A 22,287-nucleotide genomic window follows, 5' to 3' on the forward strand; every position below is an offset into this window, starting at 1 on the left:
CATGTTTTAAAGTTCTGCAGAGAAGTGATGCTGCGTTTAAATGCAGCTATACTGAACGATCTGCTGCCATATCCGGGCGCTTTTAAAGGAGATGTGCAGATGAAGAGCGAAGTGTGCGAGAAGGATTATGGCGAGAAATGAGTTCAGTGATATAGTCAGGAGACATTCCATTGAGACTCTTGAAAGTCATGAGAGCAATATTTTGTATAAGTGATGCGATGACGAACTGGTAGCCATCCAGGGGCGGATCCAGGAATTTTTGATAGAGGGGGCGCCTTTTGAGTCGATGACGAAAAAATGGTGTTAAGGGGGTTACCCCCTCGAAAACTCAACGGTTTGGCCCATTGTTTGCTGTTCATGGCCGAATTTGTTCATTTTTTTGAATTTCTTTCATATTTTGTATTTTTAAGTTAGGCCGGCGCCTTTTGCTAGTCAAAAAATAGAGGGGGCGCGCGCCGGCTGCGCCCCCCCCCCCCCTAAATCCGCCCCTGCCATCGCGGAGGGACTGGGCTGATGCCTGTTAACCTAGTGACTATAGAAGTGTTTTTAGGGGGGAGGGGTAGCTTTCGTTTGATATAAAAAAAATTCTGATTGGATGAAGGGAACACTTAAGGTTTCGACTAAAACCAATCAAAGAGGCCCATTTTTCGGCTAGAAGCTCCACAACTCTCACATTGCTATGCACTCAACCGTGTAGTGTAATCAAAGCCTGTGGTGGAGACATTCACTGCTTTTTGTTCTCTGTTTAGAAGCTCTTGGAGGAAAATGTGTGCTCAGGTGTATCGACTATCGAGGTGGAAACTGTGCGCATAATGGTTTATAAGAGAATCATTTTTGTATAGAAACCTTTCTATATGAGTCTCTGTTTACACTGCACGGTTGAGTGCATAGCATCATAAGAGCTGTGTGAGCTTCTAGCTGGTGACTAGTGGAAAATACGGCATCTGTGATTGGTTTATTTTCAAAAGGTTGCAAAAGGTTGTTTATCAGAAATACCGAGTCATTATTTTGTTATTATAAAACGGTGTTTAACGCGGCTGTGTACTCTAGACATTGTTTCTTTCGCGAAATTGAGCTTTTTTGAAATGTATTTACTTTGTTATGTTTTTTATAAATACAAGGAAAGAAAATCCAGATTTGTTAACTCCAACTGCTCTATTTTATGGATTTTATTTCACTATTTCACTCGTTTCCGCAATTTAAAAGGAAAGAAAATCTTTGTTGTACCATCGGGGTATACGCGCGCACCAACGCATCGCGTTTTGTAGACGCGCAATATGTTAACGCACAGATACGCTACGCATACGCAACGCTTATCTGTATGCGCGGCGCATCTTATGGAAGCGCCACGGAAGCACTGATTTCATAAAAACCTAGCGGTCAAATGGCTCCGTTTTAGCTGATAAAATGTGATTTTTTCAAGTTCTTTCCCCCGATTTAAACATCAAGATATGAATAGATTTCGCCCAAACTTCTCAAGGGGCTGTGGATTTACCTGATGTTTACGTAATGTAAGGTAGAAAAACGAGAACTGTCGCATTCTCCTGTGAGCTTCGATCAAAGTGCAAAATGTGACCACTTTAAACTTCAACGGCCTTTATTTCAATGTTCATTTTCTCGGTAAAATGACGATTTAGGTACACGATAACTCAATAAATACAGTATCTATAGGTAAGCAATTATGCTCATCATAAAAATCATGCCCGACTTAAGAAACGGTTTTCTCATTTTTTAATATTTTGTTCTATTTCCGATTTTAGGCATCATTTTGTGCAAATAGGCGTTTGTGAATTTTAAAAGTTCATTTTGATGCCTTATATGGTCAATATCTCAAAAATAAGGCCAATATCAAAAAACTAAAAAAACTGTTTTTGGAATGGTGTCTCAAGATTACGAAAAAAACAAAACAAAAATTTTTGGAAAGAGTGTTTTTTTGTTATGATGTACCGAACAAAAATTGCCAAAAGCTCACTTTTTTGTGATTTTCTTCATAATTGTTGTTTTTACACCAAATCTGTATTTATATTAAGATTCATTGATGTATTGCCTTTATAAAAATGTATACTTTTATATGTCTTGCGTGAATAATTACAAAGTTATGGCACTTTTACTACATGCATGTCTGAGAGTACACAGCTGCCTTAAGGCGTTTCGACAGTATTTTTGTGGGACATGAGAGCACCTCAGACGTATCGAATTGCATTCTGAATACGAAGCATGTCTTTCTGATATCAAATAATTTTCATTTTTGAAATTCACGATATAATACAAATTTTATGACAAATTATTAAAATTTGATATTTTTCATTTTTTTGATATATAACAGTCCTCAAAGTAAATTTTATAAATCTAATGATATATTCTTAAAGTGTATGTAGCTGGGAGGAAAAGCCGACGATCAATTGAAAATTTTGACCTTTTATATTGAAGATATGGATTTTATTTCCCAAAAGACCTATTTTTTAAGGTGTTTTGGGAAAAAAATCCATATCTTCAATACGAAAGGTCAAAATTTTCAATTGATCGTCGGCTTTTCATCCCACCTACAGGGTGATTTAAAATGAACTGTACCCAACTTAACCCATTTTTTATATATATTCGCGGAGATTGTACATATCAAAAAACTATCATAGAAACCAGTAATAAGTGTTCTGTAGTAGAAATTTTGAATTGTGATAATAAGTGGCTTTAGTCAGAAGATATCGCATTTTCAATTTATCATCCCATTTTTAGACCAACACATGGAACTGGAATTATCCGCGTTCTCTACCGCAGTAACAAAATTGGTGTGTTTTATAAAAATGTACTTTTCTTCAAAACCATTTGAGGTAAAGACATAATTTTTTCACCAATAATAGGAAACATACTATCCTGTTACAGCGTACAAACACAAATTATTTAAATGTCGGTAAGTATTTTATGTTAATTTTTGAATTTGGGTACAGTTCATTTTAAATCACCCTGTACATACACTTTAAGTATAGATCATCAGATTTATAAAGTTTACTTCGAGTACTGTTAAATATCAAAAATATCAATTTTTAATGATTTGCCATAAAATGTGTATTACATTGTGAATTTCAAAAAATCAAAATTATTTGATATCAGAAGGACATTCTTCGTATTCAGAATGCAATTCGATATGTCTGATGTGCTCTAATGTCCCACAATAAATACTGTCCAAACGTTCATACCCCTTCCCTTAATAGACCTTCTTTCAAAAATTGCCCCAAAACATTGTAACATAATGCTAATTAAGTCTCGACAATATATATTTTTAAATGTTTGATAAAATACTTATTCAATAACATTTGACAATATTACAAAAGTACGCTCTAAATTCCAAAGAGTGAAAAAGTCAATCCTCCTCGGAGTGACTCTTCGGGTCAATCGAAAAGATTGACATTTCAATCTACCAAGAGTGAAAATCACATATTTTCCCCCATACGAGTAAAATTTTCACTCTGCAAAGAGTGAAATTTCAATCTTTTTAGAGTGAAATTTTCAATCTTTTCACAGAGTGTTCCCTCAGCACAATCTCTCTCGATTCTCGAGTGCGTTTAAATTTAATAAACATAAATAAACCTCAAACTCTTTGCAGAGTGAAAATTTTACTCGAATGGAGGAAAATATGTGATTTTCACTCTTGGTAGATTGAAATGTCAATCTTTTCGATTGACCCGAAGAGTCACTCCGAGGAGGATTGACTTTTTCACTCTTAAGAATTTAGAGCGTATTAGACTATTATGATACAGAATCTTTTAAAAAGTTTTTCGGATCTTTATAAAATGTACGTTTTTGTTGTTGTTTTTTTAACCACAAATTATCATGATTATAATGTGATAGGATTATACGGAGGTAATCATGGTAATGTTCTACCGTCACGATTGCATGGAGTACAAAGTTCATACCAGACCTATTATTAAAAAACCGGTGTTATTCAGTATCAGTATCATATCATAATAATTTTGTTCAATCAGGTGCAACGAAGAACGGAAACCAGGAACTGGAAGTTCACCCAGTACACTACTAGTACTAACAGTATAGGCTATATATACACATGATCACTATTATTATGACATTTGACGCACAATATATTTCCCATTGACCTGCATTTCGGTCATTAAGGTTACAATGGATTAAAAGAACTGTTTGGTTACAAAATTTAGTGATAGATAGAGTATTATGGAGTTCAATCACTGACAATGAACTAAGTATGGAAATGTAGACAAAGATGAGAATATGATTCAAAAATGTGTCGACTGACACACTGTTTCTGCAGTCCAAGAACACAATAATATGCTATGCAAACATTAACAAGTGTTCTTGATCTTAGTGGTGAATGGGCCCATTATACGTTGCTGTTGAACCCTTTGGTACTTGGATAAAGCTGCGAAATCAAAATGTCTGGAAACACTGACGAGATCACAATCTCACCAACGAGTGTTCAATGCGGGGTAAGTATGTCTATTTCTATTATTGCTGACTGTTTTGTTCTTAAGTCTCAATTTCAAGTTAAACATTTTTCAAAAGAAGCGAGGAAGTGAAATGTATTTTCCTGTCATATTATGTGACTGACTGATATCACACATGTAATTCGACATTCATTTCCTTATTCATGTTAGTATATAAATCAACGACAATTAACAACGCCGTAAGTTCAGCAAGTTTATTCATTTGTTCATTTTAATTACCATAGCGATGTGTTTACATTGCATTGCACTAGACGTTCCGCCGTTCCTTTGCATTGCACACAGATGATCAAAGAATGGATGGATCGTAATTTAATAAAATGCTCACATATCATGCTGATCACTCGCACCTGTAAGATTTGTGTATTTGAAAAGAGCGCGGTATCGTAGTTGATCTATCATTGTACACATACACAGGTGATTAGTGCAGCTTGCTTATCGGTATGTATAGACGAATCCATTTTCGCGCATTCCTACACCTCAATGGCATGTCCCCCCTTAGGTCTATCCCACCTAAAATGTGAAATGATGTGGCCTTGGCGGGGATATTAAACTGCATTCCATCAACCGTGTTACACGTAGACAAAAGAATGATGAACGTTTACAACACAATATAATTCAACATCGATTTTTAAGCGGATTTAATCCACCCAATTGGGCAACAACACCAGTTTGGTGCAGGCGGGACCCAGTAATGGCCGACTGAATTCGGACCATCACTTGGCTCGTTGGATTCGTCTATAGTGCGGGGCAATGCATTTAAAATAGTGTAAACCCATTGCTATGGCAATTAATCCGGTTACATCACTACTTCTATACGGCGAATACAATCAAACCTGTAAAGTTTTACGACATTTTTGTGTTTCTGTTGTGATATATTTTATATTTTGAAGTATTTGAAATCTGATTTTTATATTGCATTGCTATTGCAATTATTTGATACTGTTTTGTCTGACAGACATAAGCAGTTAAGCACGGTTTGGTTTCCTGTGCGTTTCACATTTTGACCCATATGCTACAAACAAAATTGCATCAAACAGGAAGCATCAAAAGCAAAACCAGTTTTCATAATTATCATTACAAGGACAGCAAATAAGCTCAAATGCAACTGTATGTAATGCTATATCAAAACGATCTATTTATATTTTTTTAAAGTTATTTCGTATGTATGTTTTACATTGCAGAGTGACCAGAAACTCTTCTTCATCTTTAAGAATCCACGGATAAAAATGCACTCACAATATACATGCGCAGTAGTCTTCCAGGGTGACCGAAAATCAATCAAAGTGCTGGCAACTAAGCTCAATATATTTACTTTGTCGGTCAACTTTCCAACAGGTAAGAGGTATATTAATATAGAGAGGGAAGTTATTCATTGGTAGAACATCAACGCAGTCACCTTTGGAGCCTTATTTCACGGATATTAAGATGAGTACTCCACTATGGATCACTCTGTGAAGGCGTACTGTACATTTTCTCCTCGTCTTGGATTATATACATTAAGACTTGTCCCTGAGGTCTCTGGACTGCGGACCAGACTTTGGTGGCTTAAACCGGTTTGTGGGTACCCCTTCCCTCTGAGATTGTTCTTTGTGTTGATATAAGGTCCATCTGTTGGAATGACTTATTGTTACGGCATAACCAATCATAACTATAAAATGTAACTGCATGCCTCTAAGTGCAGTCTTTGGTCCACATGGTCCACGATCCGTCTCCTCTTTCGACTTTGAACTCCAAGTGCAGCAATGCATTTGCTTAGTGATGTATTCTAGCAGTAGTCCCTGTTTCCAACTTGGGAAGTAGTAGGTGCACCAGACTCTGTTTTCACATTCGGCTGCAAGTTCTTAAAGGGGTATTTCGTGATCCACAGCCTCATCCCCCACTTTTCCTTAAAAAGTTGAGATTTTTACACCACTGGATACCTCTGGCTACATAATGTTTATGTACCAAATATTTCTTGCAGATTAATTCGTTTAGCAAAAATATCGCAAAATTTGAATTTCGTTCTGGTGCACCAGAACGAAATTACAACACATTGTCTATGGAACAGTGTAATACACATAATCATGCATAACTCGCAAACGCAAAATCGGAATCAACTGAAATTTTGGAAATAAGCTTTTTTCGTGGATATCTACTGAAAATGTCATAAAAAGAGGATGCTAGGATCACGAAATCCTCCTTTAATACTTGCATTTCTTTCTTGCATAGGCGTGTGACATGTTCTCCTCCATCGAGACAGTATATTCGATGATAACAACCGTTTTTGTTGTTTCAGAATAGATGGTGATATCTGAAGGGCGCACACCACTAAATAATCGTCCCATTGAAATACGTGTAAAAACACCAGTTTTATTGATTCGTTTTGAGGCCTTTTCGGCGCTTTCTGAGAATTTTAATGATAACCAGTCGATTGCAAATCGATGGAAGTTTAACATATGTTTCAATGTATGGGTAGTCTTCCACCTCGTTTTCCCGGTAGGAGCCGCTAAACAGCGCCCTCACTGTTTTTGACATGCTCTCATGACTGTAAACCCGTTTCTGCCCATTTTTTAATACGCGGACCTATTTTCTCGATAATTATAAAAATGCGACTTTTTTAGTGATTCAAATTCATGCACAGGCGTTACACTTTTATTTAAGCTATAATTCGCTACTCATTATTAGTCCAAAGAGCAGCCCATAATACCTCAAAAACTTTCTGAATTTTACCGGAACTCAGTAGGGTTGCACAAATGGCGCATTGATTTAGTGGTGTGCTCCCTTCAAGGGTTTTTTTGATGTTCATAAAATTGAGTTCTTTATCTTTTTCTTGAAATATAAAATGTTTTGAGTAAAACACTTTAAATTTAAGTGCTCTGTGACATTCACATCAAGAGAACTGGCGCATTGATTTAGTGGTGTGCTCCCTGAACGCTTTGCTGTCTCAGTTATTTAAGGAGGGAAGACTATTTGTTTGTGTTCCTCATCCATCAAGAGTTCTTAGTCATTAGTCTTTTGTAAGATATTGGTTGCATCTCCCTTTGGAATAGGCAAAACTGGGTTCCGGTAGATTTTACCATCTACAGTTCGGAATCTAATTTGGTATCATCTGACAGGATCGATCCCAGGTTAGTCTTCCCCCAAATGTTTGCAGGGGTGGCAGTTGGTCGTGGATGGCATTAATAATATGGAATGACAATAGCTCAGATGTCCACAGACATAGTAGTTTTACCAGGAAGTGAATGTTGACCTAGCACAGTCCATAATATAGGTATACCGGCATGCCAACTTCATCTACATCTTTGGCAAGACTGGTCACGCATTTCTTGTGTTTTTTGGATTTTATATCCTTTTTTAGTTTCTGGTTCTTTTTAAAGCCAAGGCCTGCACAGTCAGTTTGTACTTACACGTCTCATTCAGTATCAGATGTCGCTCTCTTCTCTGGAGGCATGTCCTTAAAGCGAGCCAGAGTGCTTCCATCCACTGAATGCTTCTTGATATGGTACTTGGTAACTTGCATACATTTTACAGATATAGTAAGCCTCTCTAGGTGTAGTTCATATCTCTTTCTACTTCAGTACAGGTAATATATTTTATAGCCTATAGATATAATGCAATATAACCAAATCTGGTCTAAGCAGAGCAAAACAATATACTTAAGAATCAAACATGAGCCGGTCCTTCTTTAATATGATATAACTAAATTATTGACTTTGTTACACATGGTAAACTAAACTAAAACATAACATAACACAATGGAGTATATAAGTACCATATGATTTTAAATTTTAAGAAACAAGTCTATTGGAAGAATTCAATTCAGCTTGCACATGACCGTTTTTTGGGATCATAGATTGTAGAATGTACTAAAAGATGTAGTGCGTTTATTTGCAGGTCTTCTACCCGGCTCCACATCATGTACCATTGTATCTTCCTACTATGGGGCACAAGATAAGCGACTTGGTAGTGTCAATCTGAGAATAGTGGGAGCTACAGATTACTTCGCTGACGTTATGGATTCAATCAATGACCCATTGAAGGCCATGTGTGATGCTGCAGGAGTTGAAGAACCTTACTGGAACTTGCTTGATAAGAAATTGAGTACCATGAGCAAAGATAATATGCCATTTGGTGGATTTCAACGCGTAATTGGAACAGTCCAACCCACAGGTAAGGTTACACACGTTGTCACTGTTGGGTATTAATCCCACAAAGTTATTATATGAGCGTTTTAAAAGTTTTAATGTCACTGAATGAACTCCGTACCGGAACATCAGCTTGCCTGCATGTATCACCAGTTCTTGTCACGGTCTGGATATTTTGATGCCGAAGACACTGTTACGAGCCGTAATGATGCAAGGCTAAAATCACCTTTCACCCGAATTCACTTGAATGCACAACAAAAATACACTGTTTGATTAAGTTAACAAAATCTAAGTCTTTAATTGAAAGGAAAATATGCTTGATACGTGACAACAAATGCACATACAATATAACAAATAAAATCACTCTTTTAATTAATTAATAGCCGACAGTCTTCTTCTTGGTGATCATAATTATGATGTTCACATGTCCTGCGAAAATCACTGTTCAGCGAACTCCACTGTACACTTGCATTTATAATCCTCTACGTAAAATCCTTTGCGTATAAAATCTTCATACAGAAATGGTGCTGCTTTCTCCACGCTTAACTCCTTACGCAGTTCTCCAAACACTTAACTCCTTGCACAATTCTCCAAACACTTTACTTCTTGCGCAATTCTCCAAACACTTAAGAGGGGTCACAGTCTAGTGTGCAAAATTGTGCTTAAAGTCCAGCCTGGTCAGTATAATATTTTATATGAATATACTAATATACTTTATCTTAGAAATGAATGTGATGTCCACCTTCAAATATCCAACCGCCCTGCATTTTGCCGCCAAATACGGTCTGAGTAGATTGACTTCACTTCTCCTGTCATGGCCTGGTGCATTACAAGGAGCTCTTACGCAGAATCGAAACGGAGAAATACCGAGTTCTATGGCTCTTAAGGCAGGTAATACAACACTAGCCGAACTGCTAGAAAAGTATGTGGTAAGTTCTCATTTTTCTTGAATGTAACTATTATATATTTTAGCCGTCTGTCACTTTCTGTTATAATAAAGACAAGCTAAGACACTTATAGTTCATAGGACACAAACCGGCGAAAGCATGGAACTAAAGGAAATGTATATATGTCACGTCCTTTTTACAAATTTAAAATCTTTTTACCCCACAGGAGCTCGCAATTAGCTCTGATTACCAGCATGCGTACGAAAAATCACATGTTGAAGAAAGGTACGTCCTTACGAATTTCGTTTTTTAAACTTCGTTCTACTAAGCCACATTTTATTAGACAAACTACGAAGAGGGGATTGTTGCAACTCATCCTATATACTCATGTATCGTTATAATTATTTGGTACCTACCAATGTATAGCTTTGGATCCCCTCTATCCAATTATACCAAAATAAGTACAAACATCCCCCTCAAAATGTTGTTATGACGTCATAACGTGATCGCGCCCTCGCAATATTGGGAAATATAATAATTATGCAAATTTTGCTTTCGGCTAAAATTTTACGAACATGTCATTTTGACCGGATTTTCTCCTAAATACGAAAAGAATTTGTCTTTCGTAACGTAACATAACGTTAAAAAGTCGACTATTGTTGGGATAATTTTACAAGAGTGAAATGAAAATCATGGATGTACTGTAGAAATCTATGGTGTGCTCACCAGCTACCCCCTTCTATGGTCATTTTTGTTGGTTGGTCTTACCCACAGGTGTTAAGGTGCTTGAGGAATTTGATCACAAAATGAGCGCAAATGATGGATCTGCGATAAGCCTAAGTCGTTTGGGCGTAAACACGCGCGATTTTGCCGGATGAAAAACCTTAGGGGTTGGTTATGAATGTTATGTTGTTGACTCTGACTTCTTCAGGACTCTGGCGTCATTTTCGTCATAGTCATATAGCTGACGAAAGCTAAAACCTTAAATTGTTGCTCCTTACTACTGGAAATTATCAAACGAGACAAACGACTAACTAAGAGTGTTTACGAATGTTGATGAATACCTAACCAGATCCTACCAGATCCGACTTCGTGTGCAGCAGAAAGTTCATGGCTAGGTACACCTAATGCTTATGAATGATGTTGTTGGTTAAGTTTTACCAGAATGCCAATAACCATGATCACCAGAACATACCATTATATTATTATCATGACATTTATGTTACGTAAAAGTTTGTGAAGACAAAGCAAAGAATCCAATTCCATTTCAGATCCCCTTTGAAAACTTCACACGGACGGTATGTAAAGCTGGTGCAATTTATCGACGAGCATCGACATTTTTATACCAACGTCGACAATCGCCCTGACGATGTCACCATGGTGTCATTACGTGATAAAGATGAAACTCGTGAATCATCAGATGAAGATGAACTTGGTAAGTATAATAGGTTATTATAGCAAGTTTCTGTTACACTGCAAAAAATATTTTACTCAACATTGAGTAAAAAAGTCACTACTCAACAGTTGAGTAAAAAATTACTCAATATTGACCTCATATAGGTCGCAACTCAACAAATGAGTAAAAAATTACTCAATAAGCGCTCAATGTTGAGTAATATTTTACTCATTTGTTGAGTTGTGACCTATATGACCTCAATGTTGAGTAATTTTTTACTCAAATGTTGAGTTGTGACCTTTTTACTCAATGTTGAGTAAAATATTGTTTGCAGTGCATAATCGTTTTGAAAACTGTTACGTGAGTACACATAGACTACATAACAATAATAATCCGTCGATCAAATGCTATTCTGCATATCTTTTATTTCGTTATTTATTTTCTTACTAAGTTTGTTTATGTATATTACTTATACAGAATATAGCTATGCTCATCCTGATTCTGCAAGACCAAGACCAAGTATAAGTCTTCCTGATCTGGTTGGACCACGATCAATCTCTTACATGGATATCAAAGGAGGCACGATGCAAATTAATGATCCCAAGATTGTTCTCACAATTCCACCAGACGCACTGCCATTGGGTTCTATAAAGGAATTAACATTAGGCATATGCTGGATTGAAGACTATCCGCCAATCGGAGTAGACCAAATGGTAATGGGACCAATCATACGATGCGGTCCAGACGGAATCACATTTCAAAAACATGTGCAACTTGCAGTGCCATGTACGCTGCTGGACCTCAAGCTGAAATATATTCAAGTATGGTGCAACGAGAAATCTATAGGTATGTTAATTAGTATATTCGGTTTAGTATGTTGTTATCATGATCAAAACGATCTCTCTCCACAAAAGGTATCAATTGTTATATTTATGAGCACGTCGTGTAGTTTGGTTCATTTGTCAAACTTCAATGTTTTAAACGTTATGTTGCCTTATCTCGATGACTGTTTGTTATGTCTTTTTAGAGACGAGTGGTGAGACATGGGTGAAAGTTTACGATGGAAACCAACCAGTTCGTTCATCTATGAAACTTGACTTGGTTGGCAACTCACTCATACTGAGTACTCAGCATTTTTCACGTTTCTCGTTCCTGATACGGCGGAGGAAGGTGGACCGCAAGATCCTCGTATTTCTCACACCAATTGACATTCCTGGAGCAGAGTATGTATACGTCAAAATATACGCCGTTCGAGAGGATAAAGAAAAGGTAATAAACATAATTTTGTGAGATCATGGAGCGATCAAATTCCGTTTGTTATTAACGCAGTATTATCTAAGGGATGGAATCAAAACTCCCATTGTTTAGAACAATAGCAACCGGACGGAACCGGCGGTCAACCGCCCGTCGAGTTTTGATTTCATCCGTAATACATATAGGAATGGCCCAAATCATTATGTCTGGATCATATGGACTACGGTATTGGACTACCATTGTGATAATTTACTTTTACTGACAGGAGACTATATTGGAGGAATCAAGGTATGGTGGTTATCCATGTGCAATGCCAGCAGAATATGAAGTGAAGGCAAACAGGAAAGCACTCCACGTCACCCTGACTAATGCGGGACCAGGCGGCTCCTGGGAAGCAGATGAAAGAGACAAGGTAACAATTGACATCGAAGTCACAATTATTATTGCAAAACAAAACATTGTAATTCGTTTATCAACAGCAGGAACACATCTTAAAACTATAACCTGCAGCCAGGAGAGTTAGTTTGATGACCTAGACATTACCTCTCACCCGAAATCATACTACAGAAAACCTTGTTTATTCTATTTATTCTATGTTCATTACATTCCCTGAGTACACTAATTATTATATTTAGTCCGCACCAAATAGTTGTGCGGTAAACTCTATCCATGCTCATTCAACTGTGTAGAAATGGCCTTGAAATAGGAAAAGGTTTTAGCATAACAAAGAGTAAGCCCGAACTCTCAGTGTAAAAGCTACGTAGCGTAAACTGTCTCATTTGCATAAAAATAAACAACTTAATTTGAGCCAACACCCTCTATGCATGATGTCTTTCAAGTTTGATATAAAATTGGATCGATTGAGCCCATATTTATTGGTCGAGCTATGAGTTTTAAAATATTGGACGCGACGTAGTCAAGTCCAATATTTTAAAACTCATAGCGAGACCAATAAATATTGGGCGTAAAGCATCCAATTTTATCATTATTATCTATCTACAAAATACTCAATAACGTTGCAAAAAGCAATATCTAATTGAGATAGGAATGATGGATTTGGATGAACAAAACACATACAAAAAAGAAAGAAAATGGGTTACTTCATAATGTGGTCGGAAATAGCTGCTTTGAAACTTTCAGTGCTAGTTATGTTGAGGATATTTGAAGGGAGGTCGTTCCAGTCCTGTATTGTACGAGGATAAAAGCTGTATTTATAAACGTTGCTGTTGGTTTTGACAACTCTGAATTTGGCAGGATGGTATTGCCTTGTGATTTTCATTGATTGGCGATTAATATAATCCGGTATGGGTATGGCAATGGTTTCATTTTGTATCTTAAACATGGTGGTTAAACGAGATTGCTTTCTACGTTGTTCCAGTGTTGGCCATTTTAATTTTTGGAGAATTTCTGTCATGGAACCCTTGGCTCTACTGTACTTTTTGGTGACAAACCGAGCAGCCCTGTGCTGTATCATTTCCAATCTTTGGACGTCTGTTGTTGTATGTGGGTCCCACACAGCACAGGCAAACTCTAAATGAGGTCTTACAAGGGCGAAGTAGAGTTGCTCCTTAACTTTCTGCGGGCATCGCCAAAGGTTCCTACGAACAAACCAGAGAGCCTTATTTGCTTTGGCAATTATATTATTCAGGTGGAAAGTCCATTTAAGATTATGCGATATTTCAACACCTAGATAGGGATGATGAGGGACTTGTTCCAGTTGATCATTACACATGTTGTACGATTTGATTAGTGGGTGCTTTTTGGTTGTAATCCTGACAGTTTTGCATTTGGCGGTATTAAATTTCATTTGCCATTTTTCGGCCCAGGTACAAAGAGAGGAAAGATCCTTCTGAAGAATTTCTGTATCTTGGGGTGATTGAATAACTCGGTATAAGAGACAATCGTCTGCAAATAATCTTATCCTGGTAAAACTGTCAATATGGTCTGCTATGTCATTAATGTAAATGAGAAACATGAGGGGGCCTAGAACAGTTCCTTGGGGGACTCCAGATTTAACCTGTGCTGCCTCTGAAATTTCACCGTCTACGACTACTCTCTGCGTTCTTGATGTTAACCATTTTTCAACCCACTGTAAAGGGGACCTCGTATGCCGTAGAAATTCAATTTTTGCAGCAGTCGCCGATGAGGAACAACATCAAAGGCTTTCTGAAAATCCAATATTTGAACATCAGTCTGCCAATGATTGTCTAGGTTGTGTGCAAGGTCTTCTATCGTAATGATAAGCTGAGATTCGCAAGAATGCCCGGATCTAAAACCATGTTGGAAATTTGAAAGGATGCTGTGTTTTTCTAGGTGACACATAATATGGCGGAAAATGATATGTTCCATAAGTTTACATGTAACTGAAGTCAAAGACACCGGTATATAGTTTGCAGGTTTGCATTATGTTTTGGATCCAATATTTTTACACACTTGGATTCAACAAAACATAATAATGTTGATACCTGGTTTCTCATGCAGGATATTGGATACAAATGCTTACAGAAGGGAGGATTAACTTCCAAATGTGTATTCATCCTCACCAAAACCAAGTCAACAACTCGAACCATCCGGGGATCTTTACGTTTTCAGCAAGAAGGAAGCAGCTATTCCTTACCAGATCTCAAATTTGACCTCATTTTTGTACCAAAGAGTCTTCTCCCATCAGGTACAGTGACCTTAAAAATGTAATTATAAAACGCTCAAAACATGAAATGAATCTTTCGTAAACTTGATTAGAAATTTATAAAGACATTTAATTTTAGCTTCTAAAAATACAACACTCAATGACTTCGCTCTTTACTTTGATATGTTACTATAGTAAAACTTTCATGTCCCCCTGCACCTCGCCCAGTACCGACAAGAAGAGAAAGTTTGAAGAAATACCAAGACGTAGTACCAGATAGCCAGGGTTCCTATCGCGATCATCATGTATCAATAGCCACACCTACTGATAAACAGTTAAATCAGGACACAGTAAGAGCATAATTATGGGCTGTTTGGAACACGAACCTGCACTTTAAAGTGCTTTTTCAAACCAGTCATTTGTGCACTGGAAATTTGTACATGTAAAGCCAACGCCATAATGGACATTTCAGAAGTGTAGTGCTGTCAATTATAAAAATCTGATTGGGATATTTCAGAATGTCCGTACTTTACCTTTGCACATACAATGCTCATAGTCCATTATACAAGTGACTTCTTGAAAAGGCACTTGCAGTTTTGTGCTCCCAGCAGTCGATATAAAAATTGTGAAACAGAACGTAATGTAGTATCAGCAACTGGAATTATAACAAGAGGTCCCGAAGTTCCCACTTTTTTAGAATAACTCAAACAGTTTTTCGCAAAAGTAACAAATTATAATACTAATTGATAGCCACATATTGTTTGACATTACTGGCCCAATTTACAATGTTACACATTGTTGCGTTTGTTACAATGACTTATTATGTAAGAACAGCTGCAGTTTTGAAAGTTGCATTTTGATCCATTTTTTACGAAAATGACCCATTGTGACCCAACCAGGTGGGTAAAACAAAATAGGCTACCAATAATTATCCGATTGTTTTTGATTCAGTAAAAAACGTTTTGAGTTATTTTAAAAGGTTTTTTGAGGAACTTGTAACTTGTGAGCTCTTTGTTATTAACAAAGCTTAATACGTTATAATACGTTATAATATTGATTGAATGATCGAAACCACTTGGATGTTCCAAAATAATTATCACAAAATATTGCACATTTGTGCCTTCTCGTTCGGTTCTATATTTTGTATGTTGTATTTTCTGACAGCATTACCACATGGCGATTAAGATCAAAGGACTGGCAATTGTCATCAACATTTTATCATTCCCTGCAAAACATCAACGGAGAAAACAAAGAACAGGATCTGATATAGATTTGTCCAATATGGTCCACCTGTTCCAAGAACTTGGATATGAAGTGGAATCATACGACGACTTGACTGCCAAGGTATGTGTATATTTACCGGATGGAAATGGGTTTACACTATTTCATGGATTTCTAATTCTATAGAATGTTCACATCTTGGTGCTCACTCGCATCTGTAAGATTAGTGTTTTGAAAAGAGCGGTGCTGTATTCAATCTACATGATCTATGATTGCAGAAATTGCAGATTATAGTACGCGGAAATACATTAAAAATAGTGTAAACCCAATGCTATGGTAATTAACCCTGTTACATCACTATTTCTACGTGGAATATATATTGGTCCAATTTCATCACATGATATTGTTGTGCACATTATGTTAAATAACTTTGAGTCTACCTCATAGTTTATCAAATCCTCGAGTCCAAAAAATCCGACTTTAAAGGTTGGCTTCGCGGGAGACAATGCTAATACTCTTTGTTGTAAGTTGTCTATCTTGTCTTGTGACTTGGCTCCACATCTGAATTACCGTTAGATACATTCGCATTCAAATATAATTTCACTTCTTGTGTACATTTGTCAATATTTTAATGTAGGACATAGTTCACCATATCAAATCCTTTGCCAGTCGCTTAAACTCCGCGCAAGCCAACTACAATTCGGCAGTTGTTGTTCTTATGAGTCACGGTGGTTCAGGGATCATCTACGGTAAAGATGAAGAGGAGGTATCGATCAAAGACATCCAAGAGGAGTTCAATGGTAACAAATGCCCAAGAATGAGAGGAAAACCTAAACTCTTCTTTATACAAGCATGTCGAGGAACGGGTAAGTTGGTTTCGTGAAAAGTAAAAAGCTCAAATGTTGGGGGGAAGATATGTCCCATCAACTTGATCACGTGTGGCCGAGTGGATAAGGCGCCCGACTCATAATACAAAGGTTGTGAGTTCGAGCCCCGCTCGCGCCAACGTGTTGTGTCCTTGGGCAAGGCACTTTATCCTCATTGCCTACTTGGGGGGATGTGGTTGGGTTGGATTGGATGTTTGTGTGGTTGTTTGTTTCAATGTTGCAATATTGGCGCTGATTAAGCTGCTGCCTGCAAAATTGCATTGTGTCTGTTTGTGTGTGTTTGATGTACAATTCTAGCAATTTGACCTGCGGGTCACGATTAGAGTTTGAAATAAAACCTTCCTTTTTTTTTTATCATGATTAGTAATATTGGATGAGATAATGTAGCTATTTATCACAACATTTGACTCGGATGAAGTGACTAAAATTATAATAATACATTCTTTTTCAAAATATAAAAGCAAACACAACCTAAACAAATTAAGCACACCTGGGATTAACAAACAGCCCACAATGCCTAGTTTACATTTAGTTATTTTCCTTTTCAGATCAAATGATACAGCCTGTCGAAGCCGATGGTAATGAAGACGATAATAAAGAGTCGAGCAATGAGCAGTCCCCATCAAGTAATAGTCAAGGTCCCACCGATACATCATCTGACACATCGTCTTCTGCTGGTGACAGTGAGGTTGACGTCAACAATTTGATGCAGGATGTACCGCAGAATGCCGACATGCATCTGGCGTATGCTACAACAGATGGTACGTATTATAATGACAGGGGTAAAACTGTATAATTGACAAGACTGTCATTCAATTCTTAATTTGCTAAAGCTATATCAATGTAACATAATCATCTATCATTTGCTACCAATTGTATCTCAATTCCTAATTTGCTAAAGCTATATACCAATGTTACATAATAATCTATTATTTGCTATCAATTGTATAAATAATAGGTTATCTTTCACTGAGAAGTGAAACGGAAGGTTCTTGGTTTGTTCAAGCCCTCTCTGAAGTGTTCTTGGCCAGAGCTCATGAGGACTCTCTCGACGAAATGATGAACAAGGTAAGTATATATACAAAAACGTTCTTTCTTTTCTTTTAACACCAATTTGTCTGAAGGTACCGGAGTTACATTAATTTATCCTTTTTTTTTATCTCATTGTGCAGGTTACGGACTATGTAGCATCATTGAAAGGTCGATTATATGACCCAAGTAAACATCGTCATGTCTTTGTTAGACAATCTCCTGAACGAGTGAATCGGATGCGAAAAACACTTTATTTTTTACCAGGTTATCCTCCCTGAGTTTGCAAGAGTGATGGAGTAGAGTTATTATCATCCATGCTGCCAACTCCTCAACAAAAGTTTATAGCTATTAAAATTAATATACACCAAAATTAATACAAACTCCTCAACAAAAGTTTGGAAAGTTTTTTCAAGCATCTATATCTATATCTCAGATTATTTGTGACATGTTCATATCGTGTTTCATATCAATGGATAACTACTTTATTCCCTTTACAATAACACTACATTTGAAACAATCACCTTTTACACGCCTGAGTACACGTCTTGTTAATGCTCTCAAACCACAGAATTAAACAGAATATGCCAAATTGACCATTATTCTGTGCTCAAACAACACTAGTCACTAACCTCAACAGCGGGTGAAAAAACCATACTCAGCCACAACTCGTGATGCTCACCATCCTGGTCACACGTTGCTGTGGGATAGCATTCCATTCTTCATCCAGGTCATTCAATGTGGTTACATTCGCTCCTCTGGCACGCACAGCACGACCAAACTGTCCCACAAGTGTTCAATTGGGTTGATGGCAGGCAATTCCATTCTCTCTACTCCCATATTCTGCACAGGGCCGTTCCTAGGGATTTTGCCGCCCTAGGCAAAGCCTCTTCCTGCCGCCCCACAGAACATACCAAAAGAGTGTTAAGGGGGGCTACCCCCTTGAAAATCAGGTTTTTTTTCAGTGCCGGAGCTATAAGATTTGTGGTGCTCAGGGCTATAAGGATACATAATGACACCCCCTCCCCCCCATTCTTGAAAGAATTGTGCGCGGAGCAAGCACAAATGTGCACAAATAGGGCTTACCACTAATTAATTTTGGTTACAATGATATTGAATATTGGTCTTAAATTGATAAATTGTAAATTATTTTGTACGAAATGCGCGCGAAGCACGCGAAAAAATTGACTTTTATCACTTGGAGGGGCGCAGAATCGATCCTGAATTGGTCAATTCGGCGCCCCATAAGGGAGGCGCTGTCATTTTTTCTTCCCTTTTCTTTCCCCATTCCCGTTTTTTTCTTTTTCGCCCTTTTTTTGCGCCCCTCTACGTTTGCCGCCCTAGGCGACCGCCTTACCTGGCCTAATGGTCGGAACGGCCCTGATTCTGCAGGTAGTCGTTGACTACCCTGGCTCTATGGGGGCAAGCGTCGTCACCTTGGAGGATTGCATTAGGTCCCAGATTGTGTAGATATAGGATTGCAACTTGCTGCACAGAATAATGGTCAATTTGGCACATACTGTTTGAGACCCCACTTCATTAACAAGACGTGTACTCAGGCGTGTAAAAGGTGATTGTTTCAAATGTAGTGTTATTGTAAAGGGAATAAAGTAGTTATCCATTGATATGCAACACGATATGAACAGGTCACAAATAATCTGAGATATAGATGCTTGAAAAAACTTTCCAAACTTTTGTTGAGGAGTATTAATTTTGGTGTAAATTAATTTTAATAGCTGTACCAATATATAAATAGGGGGAAATATATTTCGACCATGGTCTTGGCTTATATTCAAGCAGCAAATGATTGGGAGCTTTTCTTGTTATTATATAGCAGTGGGCAATTGTGCAAACCAACTTTTCATAATTTCGCCATTTCTTTTCAATTCAGTGGTGCTAGCACCGACGGAAGGTGTTCTTACATAAATGCCTGGACGTTGTATGTTTAATTTGGCAATATTTCTTTAATGACCAACAATAGGGGGTATGTGCCCCTGAGTTGCATCGTATGAAGCAGAACGCAATCCAGTATTGAAGAGTTTATAAGAAAATTGAATCCTTGTATTCAAAAAGGATCTAGGAACACCTTTGTTGACTTCAAGAAGCCTTCAACAGGTCAATTATGATTTCTATACAATGCTGTATTGCGACATTGTGGCATTTGGCAGTGCTGATATGGTTGAAGTAAATATCCCAGCGCCTTTGTAAGTAACAAATTATGTTGTTCTACAGGGTCATGATGCAGTCATGTCTACAGTAGAATTCATCTCGACCTTTGCAGGACTTAACCCCATTAAAAGCTATTAAACCAAGATAACACTCATTGAAACAGCTCAACTGATTAAATCGGATCTTCTCTAGTTGTGCACAAGTGACTGTTTTCATGTGCGATATCGCAATAAAGCTGGTATTCATAGCTTCAGTTGGGTAACCGATTATAAAGGAAACGAAAGGAAACAATGTTATGTGTGGCTTTGTTCACGAAATCAGACAATGGCGTGCTTTTTATAAACCAGCATTCTTGAAAATGAGCAACATAATGATTTTTGACTTAACACGGTTTGGAAATAATTTCTTCATATTTTTGGTGTTATCTGTCGTTTACATGTCCTTCCTAAAACACAAAAGTACGACCCTCTCCAAACACCTAAATTAGCTAAAAATTTAGGACATGTTACAAAACTATATTGTCTAGAATTTTAGAAGAGTACTTTTAATATTGGCCGGTTATTTTTCACACAGCGACGTTAACTAGGCAATGTACTATTACCTATAACATTAACTAAAACACCAAAGTACGAATATTTCCAAACATCTAAATTAGCTAAAAATTTAGGACATGTTAAAAACTATATTTTCTAGAACTTTAGAAGAGTACTTTTAATATTGGCCGGTTATTTTTCACACAGCGACGTTAACTAGTCATATCCCCATACTGTTAACGTAGGGCTATTTGTAAAGGTCACGCGTCAATGGGAAAGAACACTGTGTATTGTGTATAGGAAAACGGACAGTAACTGCAGTATGTGACGTACTGACTCCGTTATTGTTCATTATCTGTAGACTACCTACTGAAGAGAGATCCTTTTCTGGAGTCGACTCCAGAGTTTTGACCCACCCACACATTTCAAGGATATATCTTATCTATATGTTAAATGACCAGGACTTAATTTGCCGATGAGTTCGCCCTCTTAGAATCTAAAATTTTGCGGGTCTCTTTAGGACTGTAATAGTAGCAGCAGATCTAAGTCATGTCACCAGTACTTCTAGGACGGAATACATGACTTCAAATTGCCATCCTCATCCTGCACTTGGAGCTTATTGTAGCATCATCAACAATGTTTCTGACTTCAAGTGATTGAGACGCAAAGTCTTAGTCGACGCAAAGTCTTAGTCTGCACTTTGAAAACTGGAACGCATCTGCAGAAAAGTCTTATCCTACCAAACTAAAGTGAAGCTGTTTGAGACCACTTGTATAACAATGCTCCATTATGGCTATAAGTCATGGGTTATCAACAGATACTGAGTATATGGAAAGCAAAAGTAATGCTTTAGCTACATCCTGTAATATAAGATCATGCTTAACACCAAGCAGGTGGACCATATTCCAAATGATACCATACAATCTGACCAACACTACCCTTCTGGTCATCCAAGTTAGGACCCATCACGGTATCAACTCTACCGGACAATGATCTTGTGAAGGATTACGCCCTTGTTCTACCATACGGAATCCGGAAGAGGAAACTCAGACAGCGCGCAATGTTTTTGAAGTAATAGAAAAGCCTATGGGTGAGCGCCTGTTAGATGACCTTGATGGATGCTGGATGCAATGGCACAATATCGTGTAAGTTGCAGGAAACTTGTGGTCGCCTGGATCGATAATGTTGACACTGAGAATTGTTGTGATCCGGAGTGCGTACTTTTGGAATGTAAAGTTGATCGTGAACCAAGATGTGAGATATAATAGAACTCGATACGATTACACCCAGATCAAATATTGCTCTTTCGGAACTGAGATACGGGTTAAAATATAGAACAGATAGAATGAAACTATGGTGCTCGTGATGCAAAAAGGGAATTTTTAATTTGTGGTGCTGCAACTGCAAAGAAGGGAACCGCACTATTGCATTATTTACCACACAAAAAGAGACATTATGGAACATATATTGTGACATTATGTTTAATTCAAAACAGATGTACACGAATATAAACACATAAGTTATAAAATGTTTTAAACAGGCCATTTAATTTTCTCCTTTGTTTTCGAAATATTGAATGCTTGACCCATGAGTCTACGATTAATTAATGTAATCATTTGCACCTTGCAGCTTCACGTGCATACATCTTACAAAAAGCAGTTTTGTAAAACGCTTTTCTGGCGTGTT

At 37.4% G+C, this 22,287-nt stretch overlaps 2 protein-coding genes across 2 annotated transcripts in view; both read left to right on the top strand.

The window, feature by feature from the left end:
• Nucleotides 1-22,287, top strand: part of LOC140148677 (MICOS complex subunit mic25-a-like) — a 358,926-nt gene that overhangs the window by 303,483 nt on the left and 33,156 nt on the right. The gene's annotated exons all lie outside the window — the stretch shown is intronic.
• On the top strand, nucleotides 4,033-18,301 carry LOC140148673 (uncharacterized). Its single transcript, XM_072170705.1, has 16 exons — nucleotides 4,033-4,457; nucleotides 5,657-5,810; nucleotides 8,349-8,624; nucleotides 9,323-9,528; nucleotides 9,713-9,771; nucleotides 10,758-10,921; nucleotides 11,360-11,728; nucleotides 11,910-12,151; nucleotides 12,402-12,548; nucleotides 14,618-14,804; nucleotides 14,958-15,112; nucleotides 15,927-16,106; nucleotides 16,621-16,849; nucleotides 17,419-17,631; nucleotides 17,829-17,938; nucleotides 18,043-18,301. The coding sequence occupies exons 1-16, from the start codon at nucleotides 4,404-4,406 to the stop codon at nucleotides 18,178-18,180; spliced, it is 2,883 nt and encodes a 960-aa protein (XP_072026806.1). The 5' UTR covers nucleotides 4,033-4,403; the 3' UTR covers nucleotides 18,181-18,301.

The sequence above is a fragment of the Amphiura filiformis genome, chromosome 3 (assembly GCF_039555335.1).
Source record: "Amphiura filiformis chromosome 3, Afil_fr2py, whole genome shotgun sequence".
Lineage (NCBI taxonomy): Eukaryota > Metazoa > Echinodermata > Ophiuroidea > Amphilepidida > Amphiuridae > Amphiura > Amphiura filiformis.

Coding starts and splice junctions, on each gene's coding strand:
- LOC140148673 (XM_072170705.1), top strand. CDS start 4,404: ATGTCTGGAAACACTGACGAGATCACAATCTCACCAACGAGTGTTCAA. Junction 10,922..11,359: donor ATCAGATGAAGATGAACTTG/GTAAGTATAATA, acceptor TTACTTATACAG/AATATAGCTATGCTCATCCT. Junction 14,805..14,957: donor AAAGAGTCTTCTCCCATCAG/GTACAGTGACCT, acceptor ATGTTACTATAG/TAAAACTTTCATGTCCCCCT.